The sequence below is a fragment of the Heterobasidion irregulare genome, assembly GCF_000320585.1.
Source record: "Heterobasidion irregulare TC 32-1 unplaced genomic scaffold scaffold_09, whole genome shotgun sequence".
Lineage (NCBI taxonomy): Eukaryota > Fungi > Basidiomycota > Agaricomycetes > Russulales > Bondarzewiaceae > Heterobasidion > Heterobasidion irregulare.
The window spans coordinates 943,585-969,891 of NW_009258205.1; the positions used below are offsets into that span (position 1 = coordinate 943,585).

A 26,307-nucleotide genomic window follows, 5' to 3' on the forward strand; every position below is an offset into this window, starting at 1 on the left:
AATATACCTGGAATATACTCGTCAGGGAATATCCCTCAAATATCCCCCAGTCAATCCCAACTGGGAGATGACTCATCCATTTCGACGGTCACCTGATGAGTGCGCGTCGTCGGACAGCGTCGAGATTTCTCTTAAGTGCTCCCTTCGTCTTACTCTCTAGGAGCCTCCAGTGTGCACATATTTTGGTGAGTCTTTCTCCCACTGAAACATGTTTCCATATGCTCTATAGTTCCGGTTTTCTCATATAATCAGATCTAATGCCTGAAAATGCGGGATCAGAGCGCATATATGCGTCCATTCAGGGCGGGCCGGGGTGGGACTGAAGGAGATTGCAAGCACAGCCTACGACGTGTGTGCGGCAAGAATTGTCAGAACGGTGGGTATTGCGGGTGTGAGCGTGAACGTTGGATGGATGAGATCAAGGGTAAGCACAGGCTGAGCTTGGTGGCGTTGGCGTGGGTGCTAGCATCTGTGTTTCTCATGCGCATGGTGGCTCGGATTAGCCTCAGAGTCTGCGGTGCGTGCGCAAGTGCCAATGTCGTCGGGGCAGCAGCAGCAGCAGCAACATCAGTGAGGCCAGTGTTCATCTGGGCTCTCCGTGTCACAGTGCTAACCCCCCGCACGGCAGTACTGACCCCAGCACTACACCGCATTCTTTCCATTCCCCTCGCTCCCTGCACTCGCCAACCTTATCAAGCTGCAACCCTTCCTGGTGACCTTGTCTCTTCCCGCACTGATCTTCTCAGCCTTGACACGCATGCTCACCCCGCTTGTCCGCAGGATGCGCCTCTACGTTGCCGGCACCGATGCACTCGCCAGCGGCTGCGTTTGTGCGCGTGGCGTGCTACCAGATGTGCTCGTGTTCGACAGCGCGGTGCCGCAGCCCGATGCACCCCCCAAAATGTACTCCTCGAATTCGAGGCCACGCGCGGACGCACCGCTCCCGCCACCGCAATAGATTCTTGCGTCAAGGTGCTGGTCGTCCCATCCCTGATGCGCGCCGTGGCTGCTTGCGTATGCGGGGGAACATCTAGCCGGGATTCGCACCTCTCGCCTCTTCAAGTATATTTTGTAGATCTTTCAAGCCTTAGAATTGTCGTGTAGCCTTCAATAGCATGTATTAGTTTTATGATTTGTTAATATATTTATTTCTCTATCTATGGAGCGCATATAAAGTGATTGGAATGATATCGAGCTCGAATAAACCCACAATATACTGTGAGTATACTCAGTACCCAGGTATATTCACGGTATATTCAAGACATTACCTTGAATCGACCGTGAATATCCCCGGAGGGGAGGTGGGTATATTCGCGGTTGATTCCGGGTATATTGCTAATATACCACAGATATCCCCTGGGGATTATTAGGGACGATGTGCGGTGTTTGTGCGTTGTTTACGTCGTGTATTGGCAGGCGCAACCAATGACTGCACTTACAGAGGTTCAACGTTCAACTTGTCCAACGCAGCAGACATTGACTGCTCGCTCTTGTTCTTTTTATTGTCGTCCGCGTCAATGGTTATACGCTAACGCTCTGGTATGCGCGGTCATTGCACTTGGTAAGCACACTGTGCTTGATAATAGCAGTAATCGTCGACCGTCCATGTCACGCCCGCCTGTCATTGCAGATCAGAACAAGTTTTTCTGCAGGTTTACAAATTCACAATCATGATACAAACGCAGAGGAAAAAGAAGGAGAAAAAAGAGAGAATAGAAAAAGAAGAACACGACGCAAGCCAAATGTCTGTCCGCATCCAGAGTCCGTGCGCACATCCTCATCCGACTGCCATCGTTTCCGGACCTATCACCGGCACCCATCGCAGCCTCTCCCCGACACGACGTCGAGCCCCGGCATATTCGAAAGAAAGAACACAGACTCGATGCTCGCGAAACACCTAGCCCGGCCCTCCCCTCCTACCATGCAGAACTCGCGGCAGCGTCCACTCTATCTACGCGCGGGTCACGGTCAGCTCTCTGGTTTTGGTGACAAGGAAGATGCGACTGACCAATGTTTGAATACGATCCGCCTTCGGGCGAGCACTCCACCGTTGCCTGTGGATTCGCGTGCTCGCCCGCGCGCAGCCAACTGCCTACGCCCATCCCCACACCGCTAAAAGCATCCAGTCCAAGGAAACCAGCGTCCACCACGACGCGCAACTCCACACTCTACTCCACCATACTCTACTCCACCACGCTCGACTCCACCACGCTCGACTCCACCACGCTCGACTCCACCACGCTCGACTCTATCCAGCCCCAGAAACATGCGACCAGCGCACATCCAACACGCCACCTCGAACCATGCCGCAGAAGAGAATAAACCGATACCTGAATCTGAGGAAAGAACCGCGCAGTGTTTGCGCGCACGACAGAGAGAAAGTTTACTTAGCTTGTTTGCGATTCTTGCTTTGCTCCGCCCACGGGCCCCGTCCGGCGCAGGGAACGACATGCGGTGCGGGCCAGACACAGCACAGCGTTCCTGAGTCGGGAGAGAGGTCCGTTCGTCTTCCACCGTGAGGTCGTCGTGCGTGCGTGCGGATCGTCGTCGTCGTCGTCGTGCGTATGGGTTGTCGTCGTGCGTGCGTGCGTGATCGTCGTCGTTATATGCGTGCGGTTCGTCGTGCGTGCGTGCGTGCGTGCGGTTTGTTGTCGTTGTCGTCGCGATACTAACAGAGAAACAAAAACGTCTGTGAAGAAGAGCACTCACCGAGACACGCCGAAGCCGTGTCTCTCGCCACCCCATCTCCCAACAACAGGTCCCTCCCGGCCGAAGGTACTGTCACCAAAAGATGCGATTTTGAAGAGACTTGGCTTCGCCTTGATACCGAACTGAATCTAGATCTGAAAAAAAAGAGTTAACACCTCCAATCGCCATCCACAGCACCTCCTCCCCTCGACCACCGCCTCCTCCGACACGGCCCTCACAATCTCCTGAGCCTCTTCACCAGACGCGCTCCAATGGACGAGTCCTCTTCTTCATCGGCATCTCTACGCCTCTTTGCGGAGACACGAGGGCTTGAGATAGCTTCCTGGGACGCGGGTAACGTGGGACCTTGTGGAACCGCAACAGGGGCTTCCGACGTTGACGATAGCTTGGCTTTCTTCGCTGGCGGCGCTTGCCCTGACAGCTTGCGCTTCGTCGAGGAGGCTTCTTGGACATCGTCGTCCATCCAACGCCTCTTTAGTTGGTTGCGCTCTGGGCGCGAGGTAGTAGGTTCAGAGTCTGCGATAGAAGTCGGCTTTGGGATGGTCAGCGCAAGCTCGACGTTGTTGACGGCAATTGTGCGTACCTTTGGAATCGTGGGCGGTGTGGTCTGCGCCCTCGACTCGGCAGCGGAGATGGTCCTGGTTTGAGTCCTGGCTAATCCCGCCGGTTTCGCCCTACTGAAAATCTGTCTCGCCTTTGCTCCTCTAGACGCTGTGCTTGTCTTAGACCCAGTCGCCGTGGGCTTGTTCTTGGAGCCAGAGATGACGCGCAGCTTCGTCTGGATCTTCTTAGCCATTGACCTCGTCACCCGCTGCATGATTTGTGGAATAATGGGCGACCTGCGCGCCTGGGTCGAGGGCTCGGGTGACGGAAGCTGGGGCTCGGGAGTGTCCACAATGACCCAATCCTCTTCGTTTTCGATGGCTATGGAACCTTCCACAGTGTCCTTTGCTGCGTCCACCTTAGTGATGTCGTCAAGGGCCTGTTTGAAGTTGCGAACGGGGAAGAGCTGACTCTCGGGCACCGCGCTCACGGGCTGGTGAGACTGAGGAGGGGGTGGGGGCGGAGGGGAGGGGCACAGGGAGAGAGGCGCCGCTGGTTCCGGTTCCTGAATGTCGTCAGCTTGTTTGCTGGTGGACTGCTGAGGGTCCCGTTGAGGTGCTTCAGTGGGTGCCTCATTGAGGGCATCTTGAGGCGCGTCGGTGGGTGCCTCGGGAAGTTCCTCGGATGACTGCGTGGGCGAAGATTCGAGCATCTGCACCACGGCGGCTTCCTCCTCGGCGTCTCTCTTGGCATTCTCGTCTTGCGTTTTCTGCTTTGCCTCTTTCCTAGCATCCTCTTCCCTGAGAGCCTTCTCTTCAGCCTTCTTCGCTCTCTCGGCAGCCATCGCAGCCTTGTACGAACCGACTGGCCATGCTTGGACCTGGGACGGGGCCTGAATGGGCGGGAAGATGTTGCCATTTCTTGCGAAGATATTACCGCTGGAATGTTCTGCAGGCGGGGCCGAGACTTTGGCCGGCTTCATTCTGGTGGGCCGGCGGGACATAAAGTTGATTGTGTCCTCCTCCTCGTCGGAGTCGGAGTCGTAATCGGGGGCCCCGAACTTAGGAGGGCTGGGCATAGTCATGATGCGTGCGGCCCTGAGCGCGCCGATCTCGAGCTCTGACAGCCCGGGGTGGTCCTCGAAGCGGATGAGGCGCTTCTTGCTACGGGCCTTGGGGGTGCGCGGGGGCTGCATGCGTGGTTGATCGAGCGCGAAGCGCACAGACTTGGTGCGTTTCTTGGTTTTGGGGACGGACTGGTCCAAGGCCTCGATGCCGAGCATGCTTTGCTCGAGGTTGGGGTGGGAGGGGGTGATGGAGCTGCGGGCATCGAGTGTTCGGACTGTGGAGAGTGGTCAGCGTGGGGAACGAGCGAGGACGTGGGGGCGGGAGACTCACGCGTCAGGACGTCGACGATGGGCGGGAGTCTGGTGGTGCCATTGTCGATGCCCTTGGCTTTGGGTTCGTCGTTCTCGTTGTTGACCTTGGATTTGTTTCCTGGCGCGGGGCCAGCCACGCCAGATTTGGATCCAGAGCGTTTCATCGGGGAGGTCATGATGGTAGAGGATTGGGTGATGGGGGTGATGGGGGTGGTAGTGGAAGGTGGTACACGACGATGGAAGAAGAGGGTGGCGGAAGATAGTAGACGGTGATAGAAGATGATAACAGACAGTGATAGAAAGGTTTAGGTGGGGGATGGATGGTAAAGCGGTAAGAAAGTCAAGGGATGGAAGTGGTCGAAAGGAACGTTCACTTGGAGAGAGAGAGCGGATGGGGGTAGGACCTTAGGTGCGTATATCAATTACACCTAGCTTATGCCATCCTGGTCGCTTTAGGATGGTCGAAAGTCAAAGGTCGTCTGAACTTAGGGAATGTCTTTGAGGCTGCATGAGGTCATAATTGTCCCGGCAAGGTTTTGTTTCTTTTCGTTTCTTTTCGACTGTCCGCCTGATCTCAGATCTTCTCGCCGCAGGTACGACTTACCGCATGTCATGAGCGCCTTTCATTGTTCTGCGGTTCCCTCTTGGTGATTCACATGGGGAGGTCTGCGCGCACGGTCCATGATGACATGTGCGGTAGCCTCGCTTCCGTAGCAGGTGGGCGCCTTTATGACTCGACTCCTCGTCCTTCCAACCCGACTCATTACCTTTAGAATTGCACCAGTCGTCTCTCCAACCCGACCACTCTTATTCCCAACCCGACCACTCATCTTTTCAACCCGACTACCCGTCTTTCCAACTTGACTATCCGTCTTTCCAACTTGACTATCCGTCTTTCCAACTCGACTACTCGGCTTTCCAACTTGACTACTCGACTTTCCAACTCGACTACCCGTCTTTCCAACTCGACTACTCGTCTTCTCAACCTGATCTGGTGCGCCTGCGGCTTTCCTAATAATTACAGAGAGAAATTGATACTACTCACCATCCTGGCCCAAATTGGTACAGAGACCTTCATGCGGACACCACGACACCGTTCAAGCCTGATACGTGGATTCGGCCCCTTGCGAAATGGTCTTAAATGGGAGACAGGACGCCTACGGAGATCCAGAGGATGGGTCGGATTGTGACTCTGAAACACTGGACAGTCGTATGACTTGAGGTAAATTTGTAGTCTCCGTTTCTGACCTTCCGCAGAAGATAGTCGTTCCGCATGTAAGATCGTGCAGACGGTACGCATGGACTTTGAAAATGCGCCACACAATTCGGACTTGGATTTGCTTGATTGTGGCTCGTATATCTCCCCGCCACATTCCCCGTATGGTTCTACTTCCCTGTGCTATGTATTGGTTGTGTTATGTAATGTATTTTCAACTTCACAAGCACGGCTGCTGCAGGAAAAGGTCGGTTTGTAGTACGGCGAGCAGCACTCAGAAGTAAGCTCGAGCCGCTATGACGAACGGCTGGTACCGATGGCTAGGCGCAATGATCACGTGAGACAAGACTTCGAGGCCGTCAGCGACAGCGGCAAGCACTCCTGCGGCGCCTTGAACCATCAAGCTCCACCGAGCTCTCTGAAGACAACACGGTGAGCATTCTGGCGTCTCTCGACTTTATGAACATCGACTAAAGGTGACAATCTACTCGAAACCCCTTTATTCATCTGAGGCCAGAGGAACTTCGAAGGATTGCTACTCACCTGTAGCCTCACAACTCATTTATATTCATCCCACGCTCATCACAGAGAAAAAAAATCCTCACGGTCTCGATTCATAGACCTGCTCACTATGTCACGAACTCGTCCTCCCCGACCATCGCGTATCCCTTCAGACCGACCGGTGCTCATCCCTCGTCGGCCTTCTCTCTCTCTACCCCCAATCGCCGGCTCGTCCTCTGGCAAATCACCCGCCAACGCGAACCCGCATCGTGCGTCCAAACTGACGCAGAAGCTTGTGTTTCTCCCGTCCGACCCGCAGACGAAGCCGCTCCTCTCCGAGATCGACGAGGATGCGCACGGGTACGAGACCGACGCGGGTGTGCGCATGCGCGAGCACAAGTCGGAGGGCGAGCGGATGACCAAGGCAGAGCGGCGCCGTGCGAGGTACAGGCGGATCACTGCGTATTGTGTCGCGGAGGGCCTGAAGATGAAGTTTTTGGCGAGCTTTTTGAAGCGGGAGCACAACGTCATGCCGAGGGTGTTCGATGAGGCTCTCTATGTCGTACGTCCGACGTGCCTTCTCTGCCGCAAGACGGCGGTGTACTAATTGCCGTTTGCCGTTTGCCGTTTTGTGGAGTTTGTAGATGTATCATCTCCCACTTCTCCCTGGCTATGGTCCGACAGTCAATATCCGTTCCTCCGTACCTGCGCAAGACCGTCATCTTTCCCGCATGTCTGAAGCCGAGGAGAATGGCTACCAGGGGACCTACTTCGGCACCTCGGCCTCTGAAACACCCTTTTCCCTCCACGACGGGTACATTCCCTCATCATCACCCCTCGAAAACCTCAACACCTCCCGTTCTCATCCGGAGACCGAGACCGAAGCTGAGACAACAGAGATAGATGAGCCTTCTATCGACGAAGCCCCTGCGAGAGAGGGGAGGGCAGACAAAGCGCGCGCGTTGGAGCGGGAGCGTGTGGATAGCGAGAACGTGGCGGAAGTGGTGTTCTTTGCATATGGCGTGATTGTGTTCTTTGGGCTCGATGAGGAGCAGGAGCGCAGTATTTTGGAAGACGTCGAGGGGGCGGGGGCAATACGGCGGAAGCTCCCTGAGGCGGATTGGGAGGTTGAGGAATGTCATTATGCTGTGCGTTCAACGCATTTCTCTCCCCTGAAACGCTGCTGCATGGCTGACTGAGACTCCCGCAGTATGACCCTACGATCGCGTACCCACGAATTTATAACGACTTTTTCAGTGCGTACAAACTAATTTCCTCGTGCGTGCCCACTAAACTGAATCACCACTATATGCTTTCGGCGCATTTCCAGCATTTAAATCGCCCTCGCACCTCCTCACGCTCTCCATATCACACGCGCTCGCCCAATCGACGCTCCTCGCGCACTACGAGTCCCTCGCGCATGCGATCTTCGCCGACCCACGCACGACCTCGATCCCGCGCCAGCTCGCGTCGACGGGTGCGCTGAACCTCTCCCGCACCCAGGCGATGCGGCTCACGGGGCGCCTCTTCCGGCTCCGCCGCGACGTCGTGCTCGGCGGGAACGTGCTCGACGTGCCTGAGCTGTTTTGGAGCGAGGCGAGCATGCGCGGGCTGTACGACGCCGTGCGGAGCTATCTTGAGATCGGGGAGAGAGTCGGGAGCTTGAACGATAGGCTGGTGGGGGCGAACGATCTGGTAGGTTTTGAGCCGTCTTCGTCTTGTAAGGTTTGTTGGTGCTGAAGCGCCCTGGCTACGAAGCTCGACGCGATACACGACCATTTGAACAATAATGCCATGGAGCGAATAACGTGGATCATCATTTGGTATTCCTTTCATTTCACATCATCAAGCTTGCTCGTACTAAATCCGTGCTCAAGGCTCATTGTCGTCGCGATCATGGTCGAGCTTGGTGAAGTTATCGCTCGCCTCATTGTGCATGCGACAACGGCGGGCTCTTCGTCGTTGGCGTCGGCATTGCCGTCGCCCTCAATTGGCATGCTCTCGATTTCACCCGAAGAGGCGCTTCGGAGTGTCGAAAGCATGATTGGGGATTTGTAGGTCAGACCGCGCGTACATGTACTATAAATTTCCTGGAGTTGTCGCATACCCTGTGGACAGTTCGAACATATGCTCTATTGTATGGTACATTTAATAATTTCAATCAATAGCATCTTTCGAGTATCTGCTTGGCGGCGGTGAAGAGGAAACACGAAAATGGTCGCAGCTCCTCGTGTATATGGTAGCCCGAATTCAAGAATCAATAGCAATTGACGGACACGGCCCTGAAGCCCCGTATATATACGGTTTGATTTGTTTCATCCAATGTAACTCTGCTCTACGCTGATAGTTTCTCATTTAACCCTCCCGTCCCTCACAGCCCAAGCTATCCGTTCCCGTCAACATGGCAACAGATTGCCTACAAGCTCGGGGATCAGACGCGCCGCGCGCCGCCGCAGCACAGCGCCGAAGATCCAGACAGATGGAGGAAGGGAGGCTGCAACTTGTAGTAGCACGGACAATGGGGACATGAACACGGCACGGCACGGCACGGCCCACTACTGCGCAACACCGCCCTCCGCTCCGATCGATGTGTTCTTGCTGCGTGGGACGCAGGTCTAGTAGTGAATGGGGGGTATCGGGTCGGCGCGGATGGTCGAGAGGTCGGTGGATCGGTCTTTTTCTTCGTCGATTTCGCCGATCAGGATGCTGCGGCGCCGGGGCGAAATAGTGAGTAGATTGGTTCGGATGGACATTCTGGCGTCCCGCGCGCGACGACGGGTGCGCAAGGGAAAACAAAGTGGTGGGGCGGAGAAATGGGACGCACATCATGTCTCCTTTGACGAGGTAGAGACCGAGAGGAATCTCTTCGACGCCTTCCTCGAGGCTGTACACGCGCTCCTTGGATTCAGAAAGGACGACATTAGACTTTTGGTCGTAGCCCGCCATAATCCCCTAATAGCACGACAGTCAAGGTTTCAGCGTGACACAGGATACACAGGGGAAAGCGATCGTACGACTATAGCGCGTCCATCTTGTAGGATGAGAAGTACGCGGCCTGCACGTCAAATGAAAATATTGCTTGAGTGGGGATCGGCGGTGAGGAATGCGAGGAGAAACGTACGCTCGACGTAGCCTTGGAGGCTAGACATCGTGGGGCGTCCTACCTTGCGTGATGGAAGCGAACGAGGGAGGCGAGGCGGCCGTGGACGCTGTCGCGGACGTCAGGGAGGAGGGTACCACAGACGGCAGGCGGCGAACGCGAGCCACGGCGGCCCCGGCCCCGGCCCCGGCTCCGGCCGGTGAGAGGAATGTACGCCGATCAGCTCAGACGCCTTCAGACACGCACTTGAAGTACCCTCGTCTTCCATGCAAGAGCTTGAGTGGCCAATCATGAGCTCGCAAAATGTTGCCGCTAGAAGACTGATATGGTATGTTTTACGAGACTATCGGTGTGCTTTACGAGACTTCAAGAGGGGTCCAAGGAGAGTGACGAAACGATGTGGGCGGGGTTCGGCGATAAAAGGCCGGCAGAATAATAAAATTGGAGAGAGGCCAGGGGCGGGAGGCCAGTTTGTTTGCAGTCAACGTTCTTGTTCGACCCCGTTCTCGTTCAGCTTGTCAGCTCTTTGTTCCCGACCCTAGTCACTCGCTCCATTCTATCTCATCCTCTTCTCCTTCTTAGCACCACCATGTCCGCCTCCCCTGAGAAACCCCTCGACTCCCGCGACAACGCGCAGTATCTTGAGGTCGCTTCAAAGCAGGACTCTGGTGACGGCCAGACGAGCCCTCTCCCCTCTCCGGTCTCCACACCTGCGCCCAAGCCCAAGCCAAAGTTTCAGTCGACAACCATCATCATCCCTATATGGATTTGTCTCAGCTCCGCCGTTATCATCTACAACAACTATCTGTATAACACCTTAAACTTCAAGTACCCCGTCTTCCTTGTAACATGGCATCTATCGTTCGCCGTGAGTCTCCTTTTCGACATCATCATTTGGGTCGTGAGGTGGCCATCAGTATACTGACCCGCTCGTGGTGCGCGTTCGTGTCGCGATAGACTATTGGCACACGTGTGCTGCAGCGCACAACGCATCTTCTAGACGGTGCAAAAGATGTTCATATGACGAAAGACATGTTCACGCGCTCCATTCTTCCCATCGGCCTCCTCTTCAGCGCCAGCCTAATTCTTAGCAACACCGCGTATCTCTACCTCAGCGTGGCCTACATTCAGATGCTCAAGGTGCGTCAAATTTCGTTTGTCATGTCTTGCTACGGTCTTCGGTCCACGGTCTGCAATGGGCATCGCCGTGTCAGAGCTTCCTTCGGGTGTATTAAAATGTCTCTCTGGTATCACTTGTCTCGTGTCTGACGAAGTGCAGAGGTGCGTCCGAGGTTGCCGCATCTAGTTGTATCAAGCATTGATAGCATATTCCCAGATACGCCTTACACCCGACCGTGTTCTTTTCATGTTTAGCGCGTCGCAAATCGCATTTCTTTTTTTCGGAGAACAATCCCATCTCCGGACATCACAATCAGAAATCTGTGTCGCTCCTGAACATTACATCTCCATCGTCTTGTCGTGAGATTGTTTTTGGACGGGAAACGCTGACCGCCGTGTGTTAGGCCTTCGTGCCTGTAGCTATCCTCCTGATTTTATGGACGTTCCGCATCCAAGAGCCTAACCGCAAACTCGCGGTCATCGTATTCATGATCTCGTCCGGAGTCGCCCTTGCCTCACATGGCGAGTTACGTTTCAACCTCGTCGGCTTCCTCACACAGGCCGCTGCCGTTGCCGTATGTACCCCTCCCGCTTTTAATTCTGTATCGTTGGCTTATCCCTTCTATCTCGTGCCATAATTAGTTCGAAGCTTCTCGGCTCGTGATGATCCAGATCCTCCTGCACGGCCTCAAGATGGACCCGCTCGTCTCACTGCACTACTACGCGCCTGTCTGCGCGCTGATCAACATGCTCATCCTGCCGTTCACCGAAGGCCTTGCGCCATTCTACGAGGTTCTGCGCATCGGCCCACTCGTACTGATTACCAACGCATTCATTGCGTTTCTTCTCAACATCGCGGCGGTGTTCCTTGTCGGTGCTGGCTCGGGTCTTGTCTTGACGCTCGCGGGCGTGTTCAAGGTATGTTTTCAAAACTTGGGATGAGTTGTGGGCAGAGGTTAATGGCTTTCTTCTCCCATAGGATATTTTGCTCATCACGGGTTCGGTGCTGATCTTCGGGTCGACCATCACGCCTCTGCAAGTCCTCGGTACGTTTCTCCTCCTCAGCCAGCCGCTTACCTGTTTCCAGTCAACCCATCATCTGACGTACTATGATAGGCTACTCCATCGCCCTCGGCGGCCTTGTCCTCTACAAGACCACTGGCAACAAATAGACTTTTTCCTTGCTCTGACACGTACCGCGCAGCCAACTTTATCGACGACAGACCGACGCGTCGCAACACCCTACGACTCCTCTTCCCCCGCACGCTTTAGCTATCGCTATTTATCATACATATATACATAGAAGGGATTTCGCATCTTGGTCTATGACGGCCCTCTTGGTTTCACCGACGTGCTCCTGCGTTCCTGATTCCCATTTTTTTCTCTTCGTGCGATTTGGATGGATGGACGGCAGTTCGTAGTCTGTTTCTGATTTGTGCACGGATCGCGTTTTCCAGGTTTGTGGACAGGGACGACGGTGTCATTTACATACGGATATAGCATTTGCTGCTCATTTTTCCAGTATGTTTGACGGGTCGGGATTTGGCTGCGGCACGTTATAATGATTTTGACCATTGATTGGTTTTTTTCCGTTTTTTTTCTGTTCGACGCTCACTCACATCTGGAGCTATTTTGAGCATCAAATACTCAAGGGTTTCTGGGGTCTTTGAGCTCATTCTTCCGGGGTCGTCCAGGAAGAGACCCATTCAATATTCAGATAGATTTAGACTCCAAGGTTTCTTGAAGACTATATCTGCCTCTTCAGACGCAAAGAATGCCCGCACACACGAAACCCACGAAGAAGAGGTCTGCACCCTCGCAGGCAGGCCCTGCGTCCAAAAAATTGCACCTCGAGAAACCGGGAAAGGCCTCGTCGGTCCCAGCGCAGAAAAAACGAGCACGGCCTGTGGTGTCGGTGCGCGAGCCTCAGACGGACGACTCGGATGCCGAGGAGGAGAAGTTGATGGAGGAGGAGGAGGAACTGGACGGCCATGATCATGACCTGGAAGGTGACAGTCTGGACGGGGACGGAGAAGGGCAAGGCAAAGGCGAAGGGGACGGGGATGTGGACATGGAGTCTACTCAAAAACCAAAAGATCCCAATGGTGCGTGCCCATGTTTTTTCTTATTTGAAAGGCCATCATAGTCTTTAAGAACCGGTCTCTCATCCTCGCTCCGTCGTCTTCAGCTGCGCGTGAGTCCCACAAAATCCAAAAGGCCCTCCAGGCAGAGCGCCGCGCCGCGAAACCGCACTCTGACCTCCTCACCGAGGCGAAGCGCGCTTGGTCGCTCGCGCGGCAGCAAAATATTGCCAAGAGCGAGCGTAAGAAGCACATCGCAGCCCTCGAGGCTGTCGTCAAAGGCAAGTACCAGGAGATCGTGTTCAAGCACGATGCGAGCCGTATCGTGCAGACGGTGATCAAGTACGGAGACCAGAAGCAGCGGGACGCGGTTGCTGTCGAGCTGAAGGGGCGGTATAAGGAGCTGGCGCAAAATAAGTACTCAAAGGTGCGTGCGTGTGCCTTGTGCGAATGTGCGCGAAGGGCTGACATGAATGCTGTACGCAGTTTTTGGTGACGAAAATCATCCGCCTGTGCCCCGCCCACCGCCTGTCCATCCTTCTCGAGTTCCAATCCCACGTCATCCGCCTCCTCTTGAACCGCGAAGCGTCTCACGCCATCGCAGACACTTTTGAGCTCTACGCCAACGCATACGAGCGCGCGGTCCTGTTGCGCGATTTCTACGGCAAGGAGACGACGCTGTTCTCGAAAAGCACCGGGAATGAGAGCGTGGAGGAGAAGGATGAGTTCAAGAAAGGGTTGAGAGGAGTGTTGGAGGGCGTGGACTCTGACAGGCGGAAGAGGGTGCTGAGTTCATTGAAGGACAACTTGCTCAATATGTGCGTCTCATCTTGCCCTTAGCGTTTTCAGGGCATCGTTTATCTTATGTCGGTCGAGGATAGCTTCAATAACTCGGAGAAGGGATCCGTTCGGCATGCTATCGTGCATAGGGCGCTGTGGGAATATATGATAGAAGTCGAAGAATCACCGGAGGAAGAGGAGCGGGAGAAGCTTCGGAGAGAGATGTTTGAGAAGTAGGTTCTTAATTCATCGCGCCCAAGTCCAACGCACCGATCATATATTCCTCCGTATTAGCTGTCAGGATATCTTAGCGGAGATGGTGCACACAAAGGACGGCAGCCGTGTTGTCCGCGAATTCCTTGCTCGAGGAACGGCCAAGGTATGCGGCATCTATCTACTCTAGATGTGAATTTAACGGCCTCTTTGGAATATGATCTATGGACAGGACAGGAAAATTATAATCAAAACTATCAAGCCATACATCGAGACAATGGCTAACGACGACGAGGCTCAACTAGTACTCTTTACTGCCCTGGACGTTGTCGAGTGAGCCCCTCCCTTTCCGGAACTCCATGTCATCGTTCGACTCACGGCTTTGATGATCAGCGACACGAAGATGCTCGCTAAATCTCTCATCCCTTCTTTGACCGCTCACGCTTCCACGCTCCACAAGACCTCTCAGGGTCGACGTACCCTCTTGTACCCGCTTGTTCCCCGCTCACGTAGACATTTTACGCCCGCCATGATCGTCTCTCTTGAGGAGACCGACGCCCTGCGCGAAAAGACAAGTAAAAAAGACGTGGACGTGCGTGTGGCCGAGGTCAGGTCTGCGGCGAGTCAAGAACTCCTGGATTGGGTGACAAAGGACGGGGCTGCGGTGTGTAGAGAGACAGGCGGAAGCTTGATCGTGCTGGAGATCCTGCTCGAGGCTGAGGGCGGTGAGCATACCCAAAATAAAAAGCCTGCGAGAAGGTACTGATGCTTTTTTTGTTGTCGAGACAGATAAAACATTAGCGATGGAAACCCTCCTCCGTCCTCTCGCGTCCCCGTATCCCTCCGAAGACCCATCAACCCCTCATCCAATCGACCTCCCACACACCTCTCGTCTCATCAAAAACCTTCTCCAAGGCGGGCACTTCTCGCACTCCACACGGACCGTCGAGAAGTCCTCCCGGTTCTCTGCAAAGGAGTTTGCGGAGATGTTCGTGCGGCTTGTGGGGAAGGAGACAACTGTTGCGATGGCCAAGGGGTCAGGCGCGTTCGTGGTTGCAGAGTTGGTCGAGAGGGTGTCGGCGGAGGGAAGCGATGAGACGAAGGGGGAGCTCAAGGAGTGGATGAAGCGCATAGGGAGTGCTGGAGATGAGGTCAAGGGGTGGGGTGTGCTCATGGAGAAGGTGGAAGCATTAAAAGTATGATGAGGTCCCACGAGATGCTTTCGATTTCACAGAGAAACCCAGTTTCTCACAAAAGCTCATCTCTGAACGGCTTGGCCATCATATAGCCTAGCTAACAAGGCCTGCGTATATCCGATCTTCATTCGGAAGAGCAAGATAAACCATTGACTGAAAGTACGAAGGAGACCAGTTCCCTCTAACTCGTGGGTTCGAGTCTCTCTCGAAGATGAGATGCGTGACAAACAATATTGAAGAATACTGTTTCCGTCACGAACGCGTAACGTGCGCGGCACAGGCCGATATATACCTCGACAAGCTGAGATCTACGGCATCGAGCAGTAACAACGCTAGTAGCATAACCCCTCAGTTGAGGAGGCCGTTCACCTGCTATTCAGAGCATTGATATCATCAGAAACTACCAGCGCGACGCTCCTTGAATGGCTGACCATCCAACTATCTCTTGGCAGGCCATGCAAGATGGCAACATCTTCTACAAACGGCAGCAGGTCTATTCAATAAACGGCAAGCTTCCCAATCTCGGGGATTTCTTCATCGCTGGATGTCGTTATGGAGGTCCTCTAGGTACGTCAGTGCCTGAATGCCTATACACGATGCTGGGATAAACATGAACCGCAGCGCTCATGAGGGATAACACCAAAATGGTCGCGCTGGGACGCGGTGCTCCAGCGTTCTCCAAGTCTCAGATCCAGGTGTTCTCACCCGCGGGAGATGGGTTGCTGTTGTTCAGTGTGGATATAATGTCTTTGTTTCGTGAGCTCCTCCAACTAATTGTGTGTTCGCATATAGTGGGATCAGAGCAAGATTGTCAAGTTTGGCTGGACAGCAGATGAGCGACTTGCTGTGCTTAATGAGGAGGGAACGTATCGGTTATACGACTTGCAGGGTGACTATGAGCAGTACTCCTTGGGAAGCGACGCGGCGGAAGTGGGCATCATCGACGCGAAGATTCATGAGAGCGGAATGGTGGCGATGACGGGTTCATTGCAGTTGCTCGAGGTGAAGGGATGGGAAGGCGTAAAGCCATTGACACTGAATAATCCAGGTGAGCTTCTCTCTCGTGTATTGTGCCATGGCTTATTGACCAAGGCAGGGTTATCGCAGCCACCGTTTTCATGGACGGTGATCCCACCAGACTTTACAATATCCCGGCACGTTGAAGTGCTGCTTTCCGTAGACTCTACCATCCTTACCGTTGACAACCTCGACTCTGTCGATCAACGCCTGTCTCGTGGACCTTTCTCCCACATGTCTCCTTCGCCCAACGGCAAATCCCTCGCACTACTCACCCTCGAGGGGATGCTTTGGGTCGTCTCGACCGACTTCCAGAGAAATCTCACCGAGTTTGATACGAAGGACGTGGTGGGAGCTGAAGGCGACGTGCGGCAAGTTGAATGGTGCGGTAACGATGCGATCTTGGTCACATGGGACACGCTCGTCCTACTGGTGGGGCCCTTTGGCGAGACTCTACAGTGAGGCTATAACACACACAGTGCTGGCGACTGACCTAACCGCATCCAATAATAAGGTTCTTGTACTTTGGATCCACATTTGCCATAACCGAGATCGACGGTGTCCGTATCATCGGGCCCGACGTCTGCGATCTCGTACAGAAAGTACCAGGTACGAGAAAATCAGATGCTGATGATGTCTCTTCACCTCCTTGACCTGCGTCATAGCATCTTCGGTGTCAGTGTTCCGTCCCGGCTCGACGTCTCCATCCGCTATACTATATGATGCTTGGGAGAACTTTTGTCGTCGATCTCCGAAGGCGGACGAGAACATACGGAGCATTCGCCCGGAATTGGCTGCTGCAGTCGACGAGGTCATCGATGCGGCAGGCCAGGAGTGGGAGCCTACATGGCAGCGTAAGCTATTAAACGTACGTCTGTATCGCGCGAGAGCCTGTGGTTACTGAATCGGATTTGAGTAGGCAGCCAAGTTTGGGAAAGCATTTCTAGATCTGCATAACCCTACGGACTTCATCCACATGGGACAAACACTGAAGGTCCTCAACGCAGTGCGCTTCTATGAGGTTGGCATCCCCATCACCTATTCCCAGTATGTGGACACCTTTCTATAGCACATTCACATATTGAAATATCTCAGATACAATTACCTCTCGCCCACCCACCTCATCTCACGTCTGACATCTCGCAACCTCCATCTGTTCGCCCTTCGTGTTTCCTCCTTTCTCTCCCTTCCTCCAGACAACGTCTTGAAGCATTGGGCATCTGCTAAGATCATGAAGTCGAAACCGACGACGACGGGGTCTGGTAAGGATGCGGAACTTTCCGCCGACGAGGATGTATGCAATAGTATCGTCGAAAAGTTCCGGACGCTGGGAGGTGCCAGTGTCAACTACGCAGAGATCGCAAAGCGCGCATGGGAAGTCGGACGAACCGGATTGGCGACAATGGTATATGCGTGTCCAGAATATTGGTCCTCGAACGTCTTTTTGAATCATGTGGCAATTCACAGCTTTTAGACCACGAGCCCAGAGCGTCGGATCAAGTCCCCCTACTCCTTGCTATGAAGGAGGATCGCCTAGCATTGCAGAAAGCAGTAGACAGTGGGGACACGGACCTAGGTATCTCTTTCACTTTTTGGTCGTACGGGCTCGACTCAATTCTGACCATGTGCTAGTTTACCACGTACTTCTCCACCTATACAATCGTCTCCCTCTGGGCAACTTCTTCCGCCTCATCGAGGACGGGGGATCAAGGCTTGCTTCCGCGAGCAAGTTGCTCCAGGTATATGCGCGGGAGCAAAACCGGGAAATGCTCCGCGATTTCTATTTCTCGGATGATCGACGGGTCGAAAGCGCTGTCCTATTGTTAGAAGAGGCAGCGCGGATGCAGGTACCCATCATGTTGCATTCAAGCAATCTTCAAACATTGATTCATGTCACGCAGGATCCTAGCGCCAAGGTCACTGCAGTCAAGGCTGCTCACAAGTTCTTCTCAGAAGACAAGGAACGCGCGTTTGAGGCTAAGGTATTGCAGTCCAACTCATGTCATCTTCTTGACTCACGTCCATCTCCATAGTCAATGGATGAATATAGCCGCCTGCTCACGGTTCAACAGCAGCTAGAAAAGGAGACTGATGACAAGATTCCATTCTTCGGGCTGAGTGTCAACGAAACCCTGCGAACCTGTCTTGTCAATGGTATGTCGAAGCGCGCGGACAAGATCAGGTCCGACTTCAAAGTCCCCGATAAGAGGTACGCGTGTTCACACTTTCCTTTTCTATCCCGCAAAACTTCAGGCGTCTCACAAGCCATCCGGTGTTTCGCAGGTTTTGGCATCTCAAGCTACATGCACTTGTTTCAACGAGAGACTTTGAGGGCCTCGAAGCTTTCGCACGGTCAAGGCGTAGTCCGATTGGATATGAGGCGTTCGTACGCCATCTTGTCGAGAAAGGCCACGCGAAAGAGGCCGCCAGCTACGTTACACGGTGTGACGCGCCCAAGAGAGTCGATTTGTATGTCGAATGTGGTGAATGGCGAATGGCAGGGAAAGAGTGCAAGGAGCGGGGAGATAAGGTCAGGCTGGAGTAAGTGGCCAAAGCCGTACCTTCTATGCGCACCCTATGAGCATAAGCTGACTGACAGCCTGTTTTCCGCTCTAGACAGTTACGAAGTGCATGTCCAAACTCCATGATCGCAAGAGAGCTCGAAGCAATAGCTACGTCGATGAAGTGATTGTGCTGACAGCTTTGAGAGATACCCTCTATTATAACCAGTGCCGTCTATTTGAAATTTTTAGTAGAACGAGTCATCGAGAACACCGTCAACTGCGGGAACTAGCCATTTGCTTCGTGGCGTCGAAAATGTTGTAATCACCGTATGTGTTCGAATTGTGTGTCCTCAGAGCCTAAGGGTGACTGCGCTGTCACGATGATCTGGTGAGTTTTGCTTTGTAGAACGCAATCGATTCTCGAGAAGCTGCAGAGAGTGGCCTCTGCGGTCAATTCGGAGATAACCTGCAACCTATTTCCTTTGCTACCAGTTGGTTCCCACAGGTTCCCACCGGCAACTTATTTGATGAGTAAAGGTCAATTAGCTGTGGACAGGAGTGATAGCGTCTTTGCCGATGACATTTGATCAGCTTGGATGTAATTATTTGACAGCGTTGTGTCCTAAGCAGGATGCCGTTTGGGACACACAGGTCAGATATAAAGAGTTCGACGCATCCTCACCCCATCTGGAAACATTGCAGCGATAGTCGTCCAACGTCATGGCTAAGGTCGGGTATGACGAAGACTTCTCTAACCTGACCCGCCATCACAAGTACGTCTCCCTGATTGTCACTGCTGAAGTTAACTTACGTGGCGACCTCAGTGTTTATCCCGCGATTAACCCCAAAATCCACTACGAAGTCCAGACATCATACACAAGACAGGGTAGTCTTCATTACGGGTGCTTCTCGTGGTATCGGGGAGGAGATAGCGGTGCGGTATGCTCGGGCTGGCGCATCGCTCGCTTTCGTCGGGCGCAAGCAAGCGGCTTTAAATCTCATGAAGATCACCATCCTCAGGGAAGTCCCGCAAGCAAAGGTACTCACGTTTCCCATGGATGTTACCAATACGCAGGCGATTGCTCAGGTGGTCGAACTCACCACTCGAGCGACTTGATATCCTTGTCGCGAATGCCGGCCAAGTGAGAACGGTGGTGAAGCGTGAGTCTGCATCCTTATCAACAGTGATGCAAGATTACACAGTCTCATATCCTCGTGTTAGCTTTCGCCCAACAGGGCATTGATAGTTGGCGGAACGTCGTAGAAGTCAATATCCGCGGAGTCTATAATGCCGCCCAGTGAGCATCATCCATTCTATGACCATACGAAGCCTCCTTGATATGCCTGCTAGTTTTGCGATTTATCACTAACAGAAGACCAATGCTTATTCTGTGATTGTTACATCGCTCGGTGCAAACCTCCGTATCCCGTTTGCCAGCGACTACTGTGTTTCCAAACACGCCTTGACACGATTTGTCGAGTTCATCGTCTTTGGTATGTCGGATAGTATATTTTGCACACATCATACTTGATGTCCTCGTCACTTCGTCTCTTTGAAGAATCTTAACCTCAAGGCTTTCGCGCTCCATCCTTGCGCTATCCTGACGCAGATGACGCATGAACCGCCATCGAAGTTTTCCATGACTGATACTTTGGCCCTTCCTGCGACAGCTGACTGGCTGAGTGGGAGGTTAGTGATAGTGCTTTCAACGGACAAGATGCTGATGCTGATCGTCAATGTCGAAGGTATGTCTCGTATATTTGAGACTTAAGCGAGGTAGAGAGAGATTGGAAGACTAAAATTGAACAACGGAACGGGCTCGTAAGGAAGCTGTATATTCTACAGTAGTCAACTTAGCGAGACCAGTGGATGACTCTTTGGCACGGCTGGCGGAGTGTATATGTATTTTCCACCTAGATTGAGAGCTCAGTCATCATCAGCCCAGAGGCAAGGCAGAGCAGGGTATGTAGTCTATCTTTGCTTCCGCTTTGGCGTCTATTTTCGTGCTGTCTGAATTGTGCCTTTTTCAATGGGTAGTGTTGCCGTTAGATCGTCCACCTAGACGGAGCCCTCACTAGTCTTCTTTCAATGCGGCTTGAATAGGATGCCCATTCAATTCTCCTAGACTGTTGGTTTTGCATCTGCTGTTCCGCTGTCATGATCACTCTATCACATGTATCGTCGGTCCATCTTGTCCTTGAGCTTGAGCGCTTGAGCACCATAACAACGAAAGATTCCGCAAATACTCCCAGGATATTTAGTTGATTTGAGCCCCGACGTCTGCTTCACATCTCCGAGGACAGGTGGTCGATTCAGGCGCTCGAAAGATGCCTTGAACTGTCTGGGCTCTATTGTCCAGTTTCGTGTGCAAGGCTGCACTGTCTGGGCTCTTTCGTCCGGTTTCATGTGAAAGACTGCACACATGTATGCTTAGCCTTGCAAGCTTCTGAGCTTTGTCCAACAAATCCTCCCAGATACTGATGCGCCATTTCCAAGGTCCAGGATCGAGTCCGAGGCCAGATCAAAGCCCACACTCATGCAATATCGACTAATTACCGTCATTCCACCGTCGATCCCCGCTAGGCAAGTGATTGGCGCGCAGGGACAATCACGCTCGTAGTTGGAGGCGGGTGATGACAAATGAAAGCGTTCCCATCCACTTTCAATCCCCAGAAGAGGTTCAATCCGGTACGTACCTGTGATGCTTACGAACTCACAAAGGCAAATTATATCGAAATTAACCCAGAAATGTTCCGCATCTTGTCAGGATTCCTGAATGCAAAGAAGCGCACCTCGGCCTCGGCGCTTCTACTTCGACCTTAGAAAGATAGCTCGATTATCGGAGCCCTCGCATAATAGCAAGAACAAGTAATGAAAAGTTCCGTAAATTCATTATCGTGATCATACAGGAGCCATTGGAGACACAGAAGGGACGGTGCTGACGTTACTGACACATAATACAAGTCGTTGTCCATCCCAGGGTGCGAAAACACAAGAAACCAAGAAATCCCGATGCTGTAAATCAGCCGAAGTACTACAACGTCCGACCGCTAGGACGACCGTCAATTCAAGTCAGGTGTCCGCCTCCTCACTTGCTGCTTGTGAACCTAGATATACAGAAACTGAAGGCGCCGAGGGAGACAGAGGTTATGCTGATGACTTCTCGTGGAACTCGTGCGCGGACAGTTTTTCATCGACGGAGGGAGTTTCTGGCGCGACAGCGGCTTGTCCAGTCGCGTGAGCGTGAATTTGCTCAGCTGCTTCGTCGCCGTCGAACAATACAGCAGTCTCCTCCAATGAAAGGCCCTTCGTTTCCTTTACGAAGAACCACAGGTAAACTCCTTCGAAGGCAAGCCAGCAAATGTACACGATCTACAGGTTGATAGTATGCTCAGCAGAGACATAGAAATATTCAGAGGGTGCGACGTACGTAGTACTTCCAGCCCAGGTGCTGAAGGGCGATCGGGTTGACATATTGGTTGAAGATGAGCGCGAGAGAAATCGTGAAGTTGAAAATGTTGAAGCCTTTTGCACGGATATGATATGGTAAAATCTCAACAGTGTATGAGACGATCAGAGGCGTGAACGCCAAGCTAAACATTCCAAATAATGTTATCCCGTGGGGGACAGGGAGTGATTGGGGTCACTCACTCGTATGCCGCATAGAATAAGAATATGAATGCGATCACAGCATGCGCAGCACCTTCGCTGCCCTTCTGGGCAAACAAGGCAGAGCAGATGGTCTGAAGTGTAAAGAAGAGGATCATCCCACAGACAGATGTCAAGAAGAGCACACGACGGCCTATACGGTCAACCATGAACGCAGCGCTACAGGCCCAGAACAGATTCCAAATTTGCAGGATACCGTTGATGAGGAGCTAGTGTGAATGATGAATCAGTGTATGCGTATTGGTATATAAGGCGCGCGCGCACTTGAATGGTTGGATCGGTGATGCCAATAGTGTCGAAGACCTTGTTCAAGTAGTACGACACGAGGCCATTGCCGGACCATTGAGAAAAGAATGCGATGGCAATGATGATCCGCATACGCCTCCTGTTTCCGGGAGTCGTGAAAAGGGACTTATATCCGACATTTGCAGATACTAAATCAGACCAATGTGTCAGTATGCAGATCAGCACGCATGATCTATGGGCCCACCGATCCGATCGAACTCAATGGCAGCCTTGATCTCTTCATACTCGTAAACAATGAGAGGATCCCGGCTGATAATCACCCGCAAGGTTCAGTAAATAAGTTTACAACGAGTGAGGCGAAAAACTTACTCGTTGCCGTCTGCATGGTAGTAGGCAAGCGTCTTGATGGCCTGTGCGTCACGACCTTTGCTGACCAGCCAACGCGGGGACTCGGGTAACATGACAACAAAGAGGACCTGCAGAACTGAAGGAAGCCCCTGCAATAGGGAAGGAACACGCCAAGCCCAATTTGACTGGATGTGTTGCGTGCCGAAAGTCGTCCATGCAGCACTGAGGTGACGTCAGGCATGACGATATCAAGGACAGGAAAGGCTGAAACATACATGATTGCACCAGAGTACCAAAGAGAATTGTACAAGGACGTCAGAGGAGCACGGTATAATGGATACGAGATCTCCGTAACAAGCATAGGTGCCGCATTTGCTACATCCGGGCCGAGATGCTAATGAGTATCCTGGTACCGAACTCAGAAGAGTTCTAAACATACCAGCGAAGGTGAGACCGAATCCGATGAGGAAGCTGTTTTCCAGGATCAGCTTGCGTTCACCAAGAATACACGAATGCAGATGCTGACCGAGCACCAAGGAACATGCCAACAGAATGCGCCGCTGTTTGTACGGCCGTAGCTGCACACATGATGATAGCACCAAAGAGTACGCTGCCACGGCGTCCAATACCATCAGACATGTAGGGGGCGAATGGGTAGCCAGCAAGAGAACCGATGTTCTATATAATATTGAGCACCTAGAGGAGTAGACGCAAAATACAAGACACTGACTTGTATCGCATTCAGAAGACCAAGTTTTCCACCTTGAGGGTTGTTGAAGTACCCCTTCCACTGGGGCTCTGATTGAAGAGCATTCATCATACTTCCATCGTATCCGTTCGTCGAAGACGTGATGAGGCTTGGAGAAGATATAGCTGAGTGCAAGGTAGGCCAGGTAAAGCAGCAACGACTTACAGCAATACAATCCAGCCATTGAGTGCAATTATGCTGATAGAATTCAAATTTTAAAAAATCAATGATCGGCTGCTCACGATTGTTTAGAGCATACTCACCGCCTGTTGTTGTACCACTTCCTCTTCGGGTCAAGGAGGTGAAGGTACCCCGCTTTCTTATCAACAACGGCCGCGCCTGCACCCATAGTGACTTTGAAGGCTGGTTAAAACAGAAAGCGAGCTAGAGAAGTGGAGGCGGGTGCTAAGAAGAATCGACATGAGGAGGTTTATATGTTGTCGGTATGGTTGCCCGTAATGACGGCTCAGGTGACTTGGCTGTGGGTTTTGACGAAGATTCTCCTTCCGAGCAGGTTACCCCGCACGCCTGATTATTTAACATTGTCTCCCATGGTGTGTGCCCTGAACCGGTATTTCGGTCCTCTGGGGCCCCAGGTCATGAGAGGCCATAGCGCGTCAATTTCAATGTCCATGGATGAGCGGGGTAGAGTTGCTCAGCATTCTTTGGTCGCATCTGCGAGTGGAAGTTATTTTACCGTTCTATTATGTGGATGCAAGACAAAAGAGAGCGCAGGAACATGTTGGAAGGGAAGGACGATGCCACACAGGCCAAGGCGCCGCGCCGCCTGGCCTCCGTCGATTGTCACATGATGGGGTTCTCAAACGACCCAATTTAGACTCCGCGACTCTAGCCTGACGAACTCAGACCTTCTCCCACGTCAATATAAGCAACCCGGACGCACCGAGGTGGAACACTAGAAGAGGTGTTAGAATTATATAGAACATGTTTAGAGGCTAACATGATACATAGTCCAAACAACGTATCTTCCAACTCCAGATTCTCCGACAGGTTGGTCTGTGTCTGTTTTTTAAACACCTTCCTCGTCGGTCGGGACGGACGCCCGCTCCCAAACGGCCCGCTCAACAGTGATCTCAGCGCGCCGAGCCCATCTTCTGGAGTTGGAGTCTCGCTCTCTCATGTCCTTGGATCCTGTGTACTCAAGCCCTTCCTTTCCATCTTCGCATCCCAGGTACGAGTCAAAGGAACCCCATCTTGCAGTGTTCTTCATCTCGTTTTGATGCACGCAGGCTCCGTCAAGGCGCTTCAGCGAGATATAAATTATGCCAGCATTTCCCCAGGTACACCGCGCCACAAACATCATGCCTTGATCCTCCGCTATGAACTTTGCAGCTCGGCCTAGCATCAGGTACGGTGTCATCTCTGCCATAATCCTCGACACCCGAGGATTCGCCGCGCATACACTTGTGTAAAGTGCTACCTGCGCATCGTCTTCTGCGTGGGTTCCGCTTCGGGATACTGGGCGCGTCAAAACTATCCCAAGCACTAATGTTTGACATTCTCTCGATGCGAAATACGACAGACTCTTAGCTTGTCGAGGAATTACACGAGGGGAGTCTTAACATGCCCACGATTCCAGATGCTCAGTCATGTCTTCATGGACTCCCCCACTGCTCTCTTCCAGTCACGTTCTGGTCCATCATATGGTAAATTTATGCCGCACAATCTCGTCATGCGTCATTGCATCACTCCGCATGCTTCCGCATGGTGCTTTTGGCTCTCTGCCGTGTACCGCATCTCAGGGCGAGTATGTACGTGATTTAAAAATACAAAACACGTGTGATGTGTTGATGCCTCTGCGCGGGTGCTATCAAACTCGAGGTCTATCTGAAACTCGGACACAATCGGAAATCCTGGTATGGGGAGCGCTCGAGCTCTCCCCCCACGCCTATACTTGCTCGAGAACTCACACATGTCGTCGACGGTGACATCATTCAACAGCAAAAATAACATCTTCACCCATAGCCATGGGAGAGGAGAGCCGTAGCACGAATTCTTGACCGCTGCACAACATCAGATGATATCTACCTTCACACGAAGAGGGAAAGCAACGAAAGCAAGCGAATATATCGATGAACAAATTATATATGAACAATGGTCTTGGAAATCACCGCATATCTGTAGACAGTCCCCGCCCATCTTTGCCGATTAACCGCCGCATGCCCAACGGCCACCCCATGCAACACACAAGACCCATCCGAGAAACCCGACTCCGATGATGATCAATCCCGGCCTGAACAAAAAAATAGCGTATGCGTAGGCATAGGCGTAGAAGTATAGTGATAGCGTCGCAGCGCTAAAATCTCTGCAGCAGGTCCCTCGCCGACGTCTGCTCTCTAATCACTGTGCTAGCATCGCCCGCAGACTCATCGATGCTCATATTTGTTCTTCTCCTCCGGCCAACCCAGCTGGCAATGCTGGCAAGGGGGCCACTGCCCGGTGCCCCAAACTCTAAAGCGCTGGAGCTGAGAGGCGATCGCGTCGTAGGCTGTATATGATACGATGTTGTGCGTCGACGAGCGAGAAACATGTTCGACATGCCTTCTCCAGAAGATTCAGCTGGCGAGGGAGTGCTCGGTTCCTCTTCACCTTCAATAGTACCAGGGGACGCAGAGAGAGCAGTGGTAGGCGCGGCCTTGACTAAACCGACAGTCGCACCAGATGATGCGCTGCCAAAAGGTGGCATGCGGCCGGATGAGAACCGTGATGATGTCGAAAGTCTGGATGCACGCGAGCCAGGGCGTAAAGGGGAAGGTGCGCCAGCAATATGCCCCCGAAGTTGTTGGGCAGGAGGTGAATGAGCAGGTGGTGACGTGGTGGCCGGCGCGATAGGGGACGGTGTCCGCGTTCGTTCCGCAGGCGATGGTGGGATAGGTTCCAGAGGTGGAAGCTCAGATCCTGCTTGGGCGAGTAGTCG

At 52.8% G+C, this 26,307-nt stretch overlaps 11 protein-coding genes across 11 annotated transcripts; 7 read left to right on the forward strand and 4 right to left on the reverse strand.

The window, feature by feature from the left end:
* Window positions 1-480: 480 nt before the first annotated feature.
* Window positions 481-958, forward strand: HETIRDRAFT_107661 (uncharacterized protein; the record flags this gene model as incomplete). The annotated part of the gene is made up of 2 exons (XM_009551754.1): window positions 481-570; window positions 641-958. The coding sequence occupies 2 exons, from the start codon at window positions 481-483 to the stop codon at window positions 956-958; spliced, it is 408 nt and encodes a 135-aa protein (XP_009550049.1).
* A 1,965-nt stretch (window positions 959-2,923) lies between these two features.
* Window positions 2,924-4,806, reverse strand: HETIRDRAFT_325220 (uncharacterized protein; the record flags this gene model as incomplete). Its single annotated transcript, XM_009551755.1, has 2 exons — window positions 2,924-4,593; window positions 4,650-4,806. 2 exons carry the CDS (start codon window positions 4,804-4,806, stop codon window positions 2,924-2,926), a joined length of 1,827 nt encoding a protein of 608 aa, XP_009550050.1.
* A 480-nt stretch (window positions 4,807-5,286) lies between these two features.
* On the forward strand, window positions 5,287-5,645 carry HETIRDRAFT_107663 (uncharacterized protein; the record flags this gene model as incomplete). The annotated part of the gene is made up of 2 exons (XM_009551756.1): window positions 5,287-5,347; window positions 5,404-5,645. 2 exons carry the CDS (start codon window positions 5,287-5,289, stop codon window positions 5,643-5,645), a joined length of 303 nt encoding a protein of 100 aa, XP_009550051.1.
* A 919-nt stretch (window positions 5,646-6,564) lies between these two features.
* HETIRDRAFT_237608 (uncharacterized protein) lies at window positions 6,565-8,291 on the forward strand (the record flags this gene model as incomplete). Its single annotated transcript, XM_009551757.1, has 6 exons — window positions 6,565-6,909; window positions 6,992-7,495; window positions 7,558-7,603; window positions 7,678-8,042; window positions 8,106-8,170; window positions 8,225-8,291. Coding segments are annotated over 6 exons (1,392 nt in total), but the record flags the coding sequence as incomplete, so codon positions are not given.
* A 671-nt stretch (window positions 8,292-8,962) lies between these two features.
* On the reverse strand, window positions 8,963-9,496 carry HETIRDRAFT_326095 (uncharacterized protein; the record flags this gene model as incomplete). The annotated part of the gene is made up of 4 exons (XM_009551758.1): window positions 8,963-9,053; window positions 9,172-9,299; window positions 9,362-9,402; window positions 9,469-9,496. The coding sequence occupies 4 exons, from the start codon at window positions 9,494-9,496 to the stop codon at window positions 8,963-8,965; spliced, it is 288 nt and encodes a 95-aa protein (XP_009550053.1).
* A 431-nt stretch (window positions 9,497-9,927) lies between these two features.
* Window positions 9,928-12,161, forward strand: HETIRDRAFT_39125 (uncharacterized protein). The gene is made up of 6 exons (XM_009551342.1): window positions 9,928-10,315; window positions 10,405-10,587; window positions 10,971-11,141; window positions 11,209-11,484; window positions 11,546-11,612; window positions 11,683-12,161. The coding sequence occupies exons 1-6, from the start codon at window positions 10,037-10,039 to the stop codon at window positions 11,736-11,738; spliced, it is 1,032 nt and encodes a 343-aa protein (XP_009549637.1). The 5' UTR covers window positions 9,928-10,036; the 3' UTR covers window positions 11,739-12,161.
* Window positions 12,162-12,394: 233 nt separating this feature from the next.
* HETIRDRAFT_388136 (uncharacterized protein) lies at window positions 12,395-14,865 on the forward strand. Its single transcript, XM_009551759.1, has 8 exons — window positions 12,395-12,671; window positions 12,755-13,074; window positions 13,134-13,465; window positions 13,529-13,660; window positions 13,722-13,806; window positions 13,873-13,973; window positions 14,034-14,365; window positions 14,430-14,865. The coding sequence occupies exons 1-8, from the start codon at window positions 12,530-12,532 to the stop codon at window positions 14,840-14,842; spliced, it is 1,857 nt and encodes a 618-aa protein (XP_009550054.1). The 5' UTR covers window positions 12,395-12,529; the 3' UTR covers window positions 14,843-14,865.
* Window positions 14,866-15,258: 393 nt separating this feature from the next.
* On the forward strand, window positions 15,259-18,542 carry HETIRDRAFT_325388 (uncharacterized protein; the record flags this gene model as incomplete). Its single annotated transcript, XM_009551760.1, has 14 exons — window positions 15,259-15,403; window positions 15,458-15,570; window positions 15,629-15,884; window positions 15,933-16,311; window positions 16,368-16,462; window positions 16,519-16,721; window positions 16,773-16,900; window positions 16,949-17,258; window positions 17,321-17,429; window positions 17,486-17,700; window positions 17,755-17,835; window positions 17,887-18,062; window positions 18,137-18,394; window positions 18,470-18,542. The coding sequence occupies 14 exons, from the start codon at window positions 15,259-15,261 to the stop codon at window positions 18,540-18,542; spliced, it is 2,541 nt and encodes an 846-aa protein (XP_009550055.1).
* Window positions 18,543-19,077: 535 nt separating this feature from the next.
* On the forward strand, window positions 19,078-19,474 carry HETIRDRAFT_429177 (uncharacterized protein; the record flags this gene model as incomplete). The annotated part of the gene is made up of 2 exons (XM_009551761.1): window positions 19,078-19,130; window positions 19,225-19,474. The coding sequence occupies 2 exons, from the start codon at window positions 19,078-19,080 to the stop codon at window positions 19,472-19,474; spliced, it is 303 nt and encodes a 100-aa protein (XP_009550056.1).
* Window positions 19,475-21,505: 2,031 nt separating this feature from the next.
* Window positions 21,506-23,718, reverse strand: HETIRDRAFT_126699 (MFS sugar transporter; the record flags this gene model as incomplete). The annotated part of the gene is made up of 12 exons (XM_009551762.1): window positions 21,506-21,730; window positions 21,789-21,951; window positions 22,010-22,236; window positions 22,292-22,461; window positions 22,518-22,582; window positions 22,643-22,843; window positions 22,897-22,996; window positions 23,061-23,092; window positions 23,148-23,299; window positions 23,352-23,478; window positions 23,535-23,567; window positions 23,633-23,718. The coding sequence occupies 12 exons, from the start codon at window positions 23,716-23,718 to the stop codon at window positions 21,506-21,508; spliced, it is 1,581 nt and encodes a 526-aa protein (XP_009550057.1).
* A 1,715-nt stretch (window positions 23,719-25,433) lies between these two features.
* HETIRDRAFT_441494 (uncharacterized protein) lies at window positions 25,434-26,180 on the reverse strand. Its single transcript, XM_009551763.1, has one exon. The coding sequence runs from the start codon at window positions 26,074-26,076 to the stop codon at window positions 25,687-25,689; it is 390 nt and encodes a 129-aa protein (XP_009550058.1). The 5' UTR covers window positions 26,077-26,180; the 3' UTR covers window positions 25,434-25,686.
* Between the last annotated feature and the right edge of the window lie 127 nt (window positions 26,181-26,307).

Bases quoted from the DNA above. Each gene is read 5' to 3' on its own strand.
- HETIRDRAFT_39125 (XM_009551342.1), top strand. From the start codon at position 10,037: ATGTCCGCCTCCCCTGAGAAACCCCTCGACTCCCGCGACAACGCGCAG. The intron at 11,485-11,545 runs GTATGTTTTCAA...CTTCTCCCATAG, and splicing joins CGCTCGCGGGCGTGTTCAAG to GATATTTTGCTCATCACGGG. The intron at 11,613-11,682 runs GTACGTTTCTCC...GTACTATGATAG, and splicing joins CACGCCTCTGCAAGTCCTCG to GCTACTCCATCGCCCTCGGC.
- HETIRDRAFT_388136 (XM_009551759.1), top strand. From the start codon at position 12,530: ATGGAGGAGGAGGAGGAACTGGACGGCCATGATCATGACCTGGAAGGT. The intron at 13,661-13,721 runs GTAGGTTCTTAA...CCTCCGTATTAG, and splicing joins CGGAGAGAGATGTTTGAGAA to CTGTCAGGATATCTTAGCGG. The intron at 14,366-14,429 runs GTGAGCATACCC...TTGTCGAGACAG, and splicing joins CCTGCTCGAGGCTGAGGGCG to ATAAAACATTAGCGATGGAA.
- HETIRDRAFT_441494 (XM_009551763.1), bottom strand. From the start codon at position 26,076: ATGCCACCTTTTGGCAGCGCATCATCTGGTGCGACTGTCGGTTTAGTC.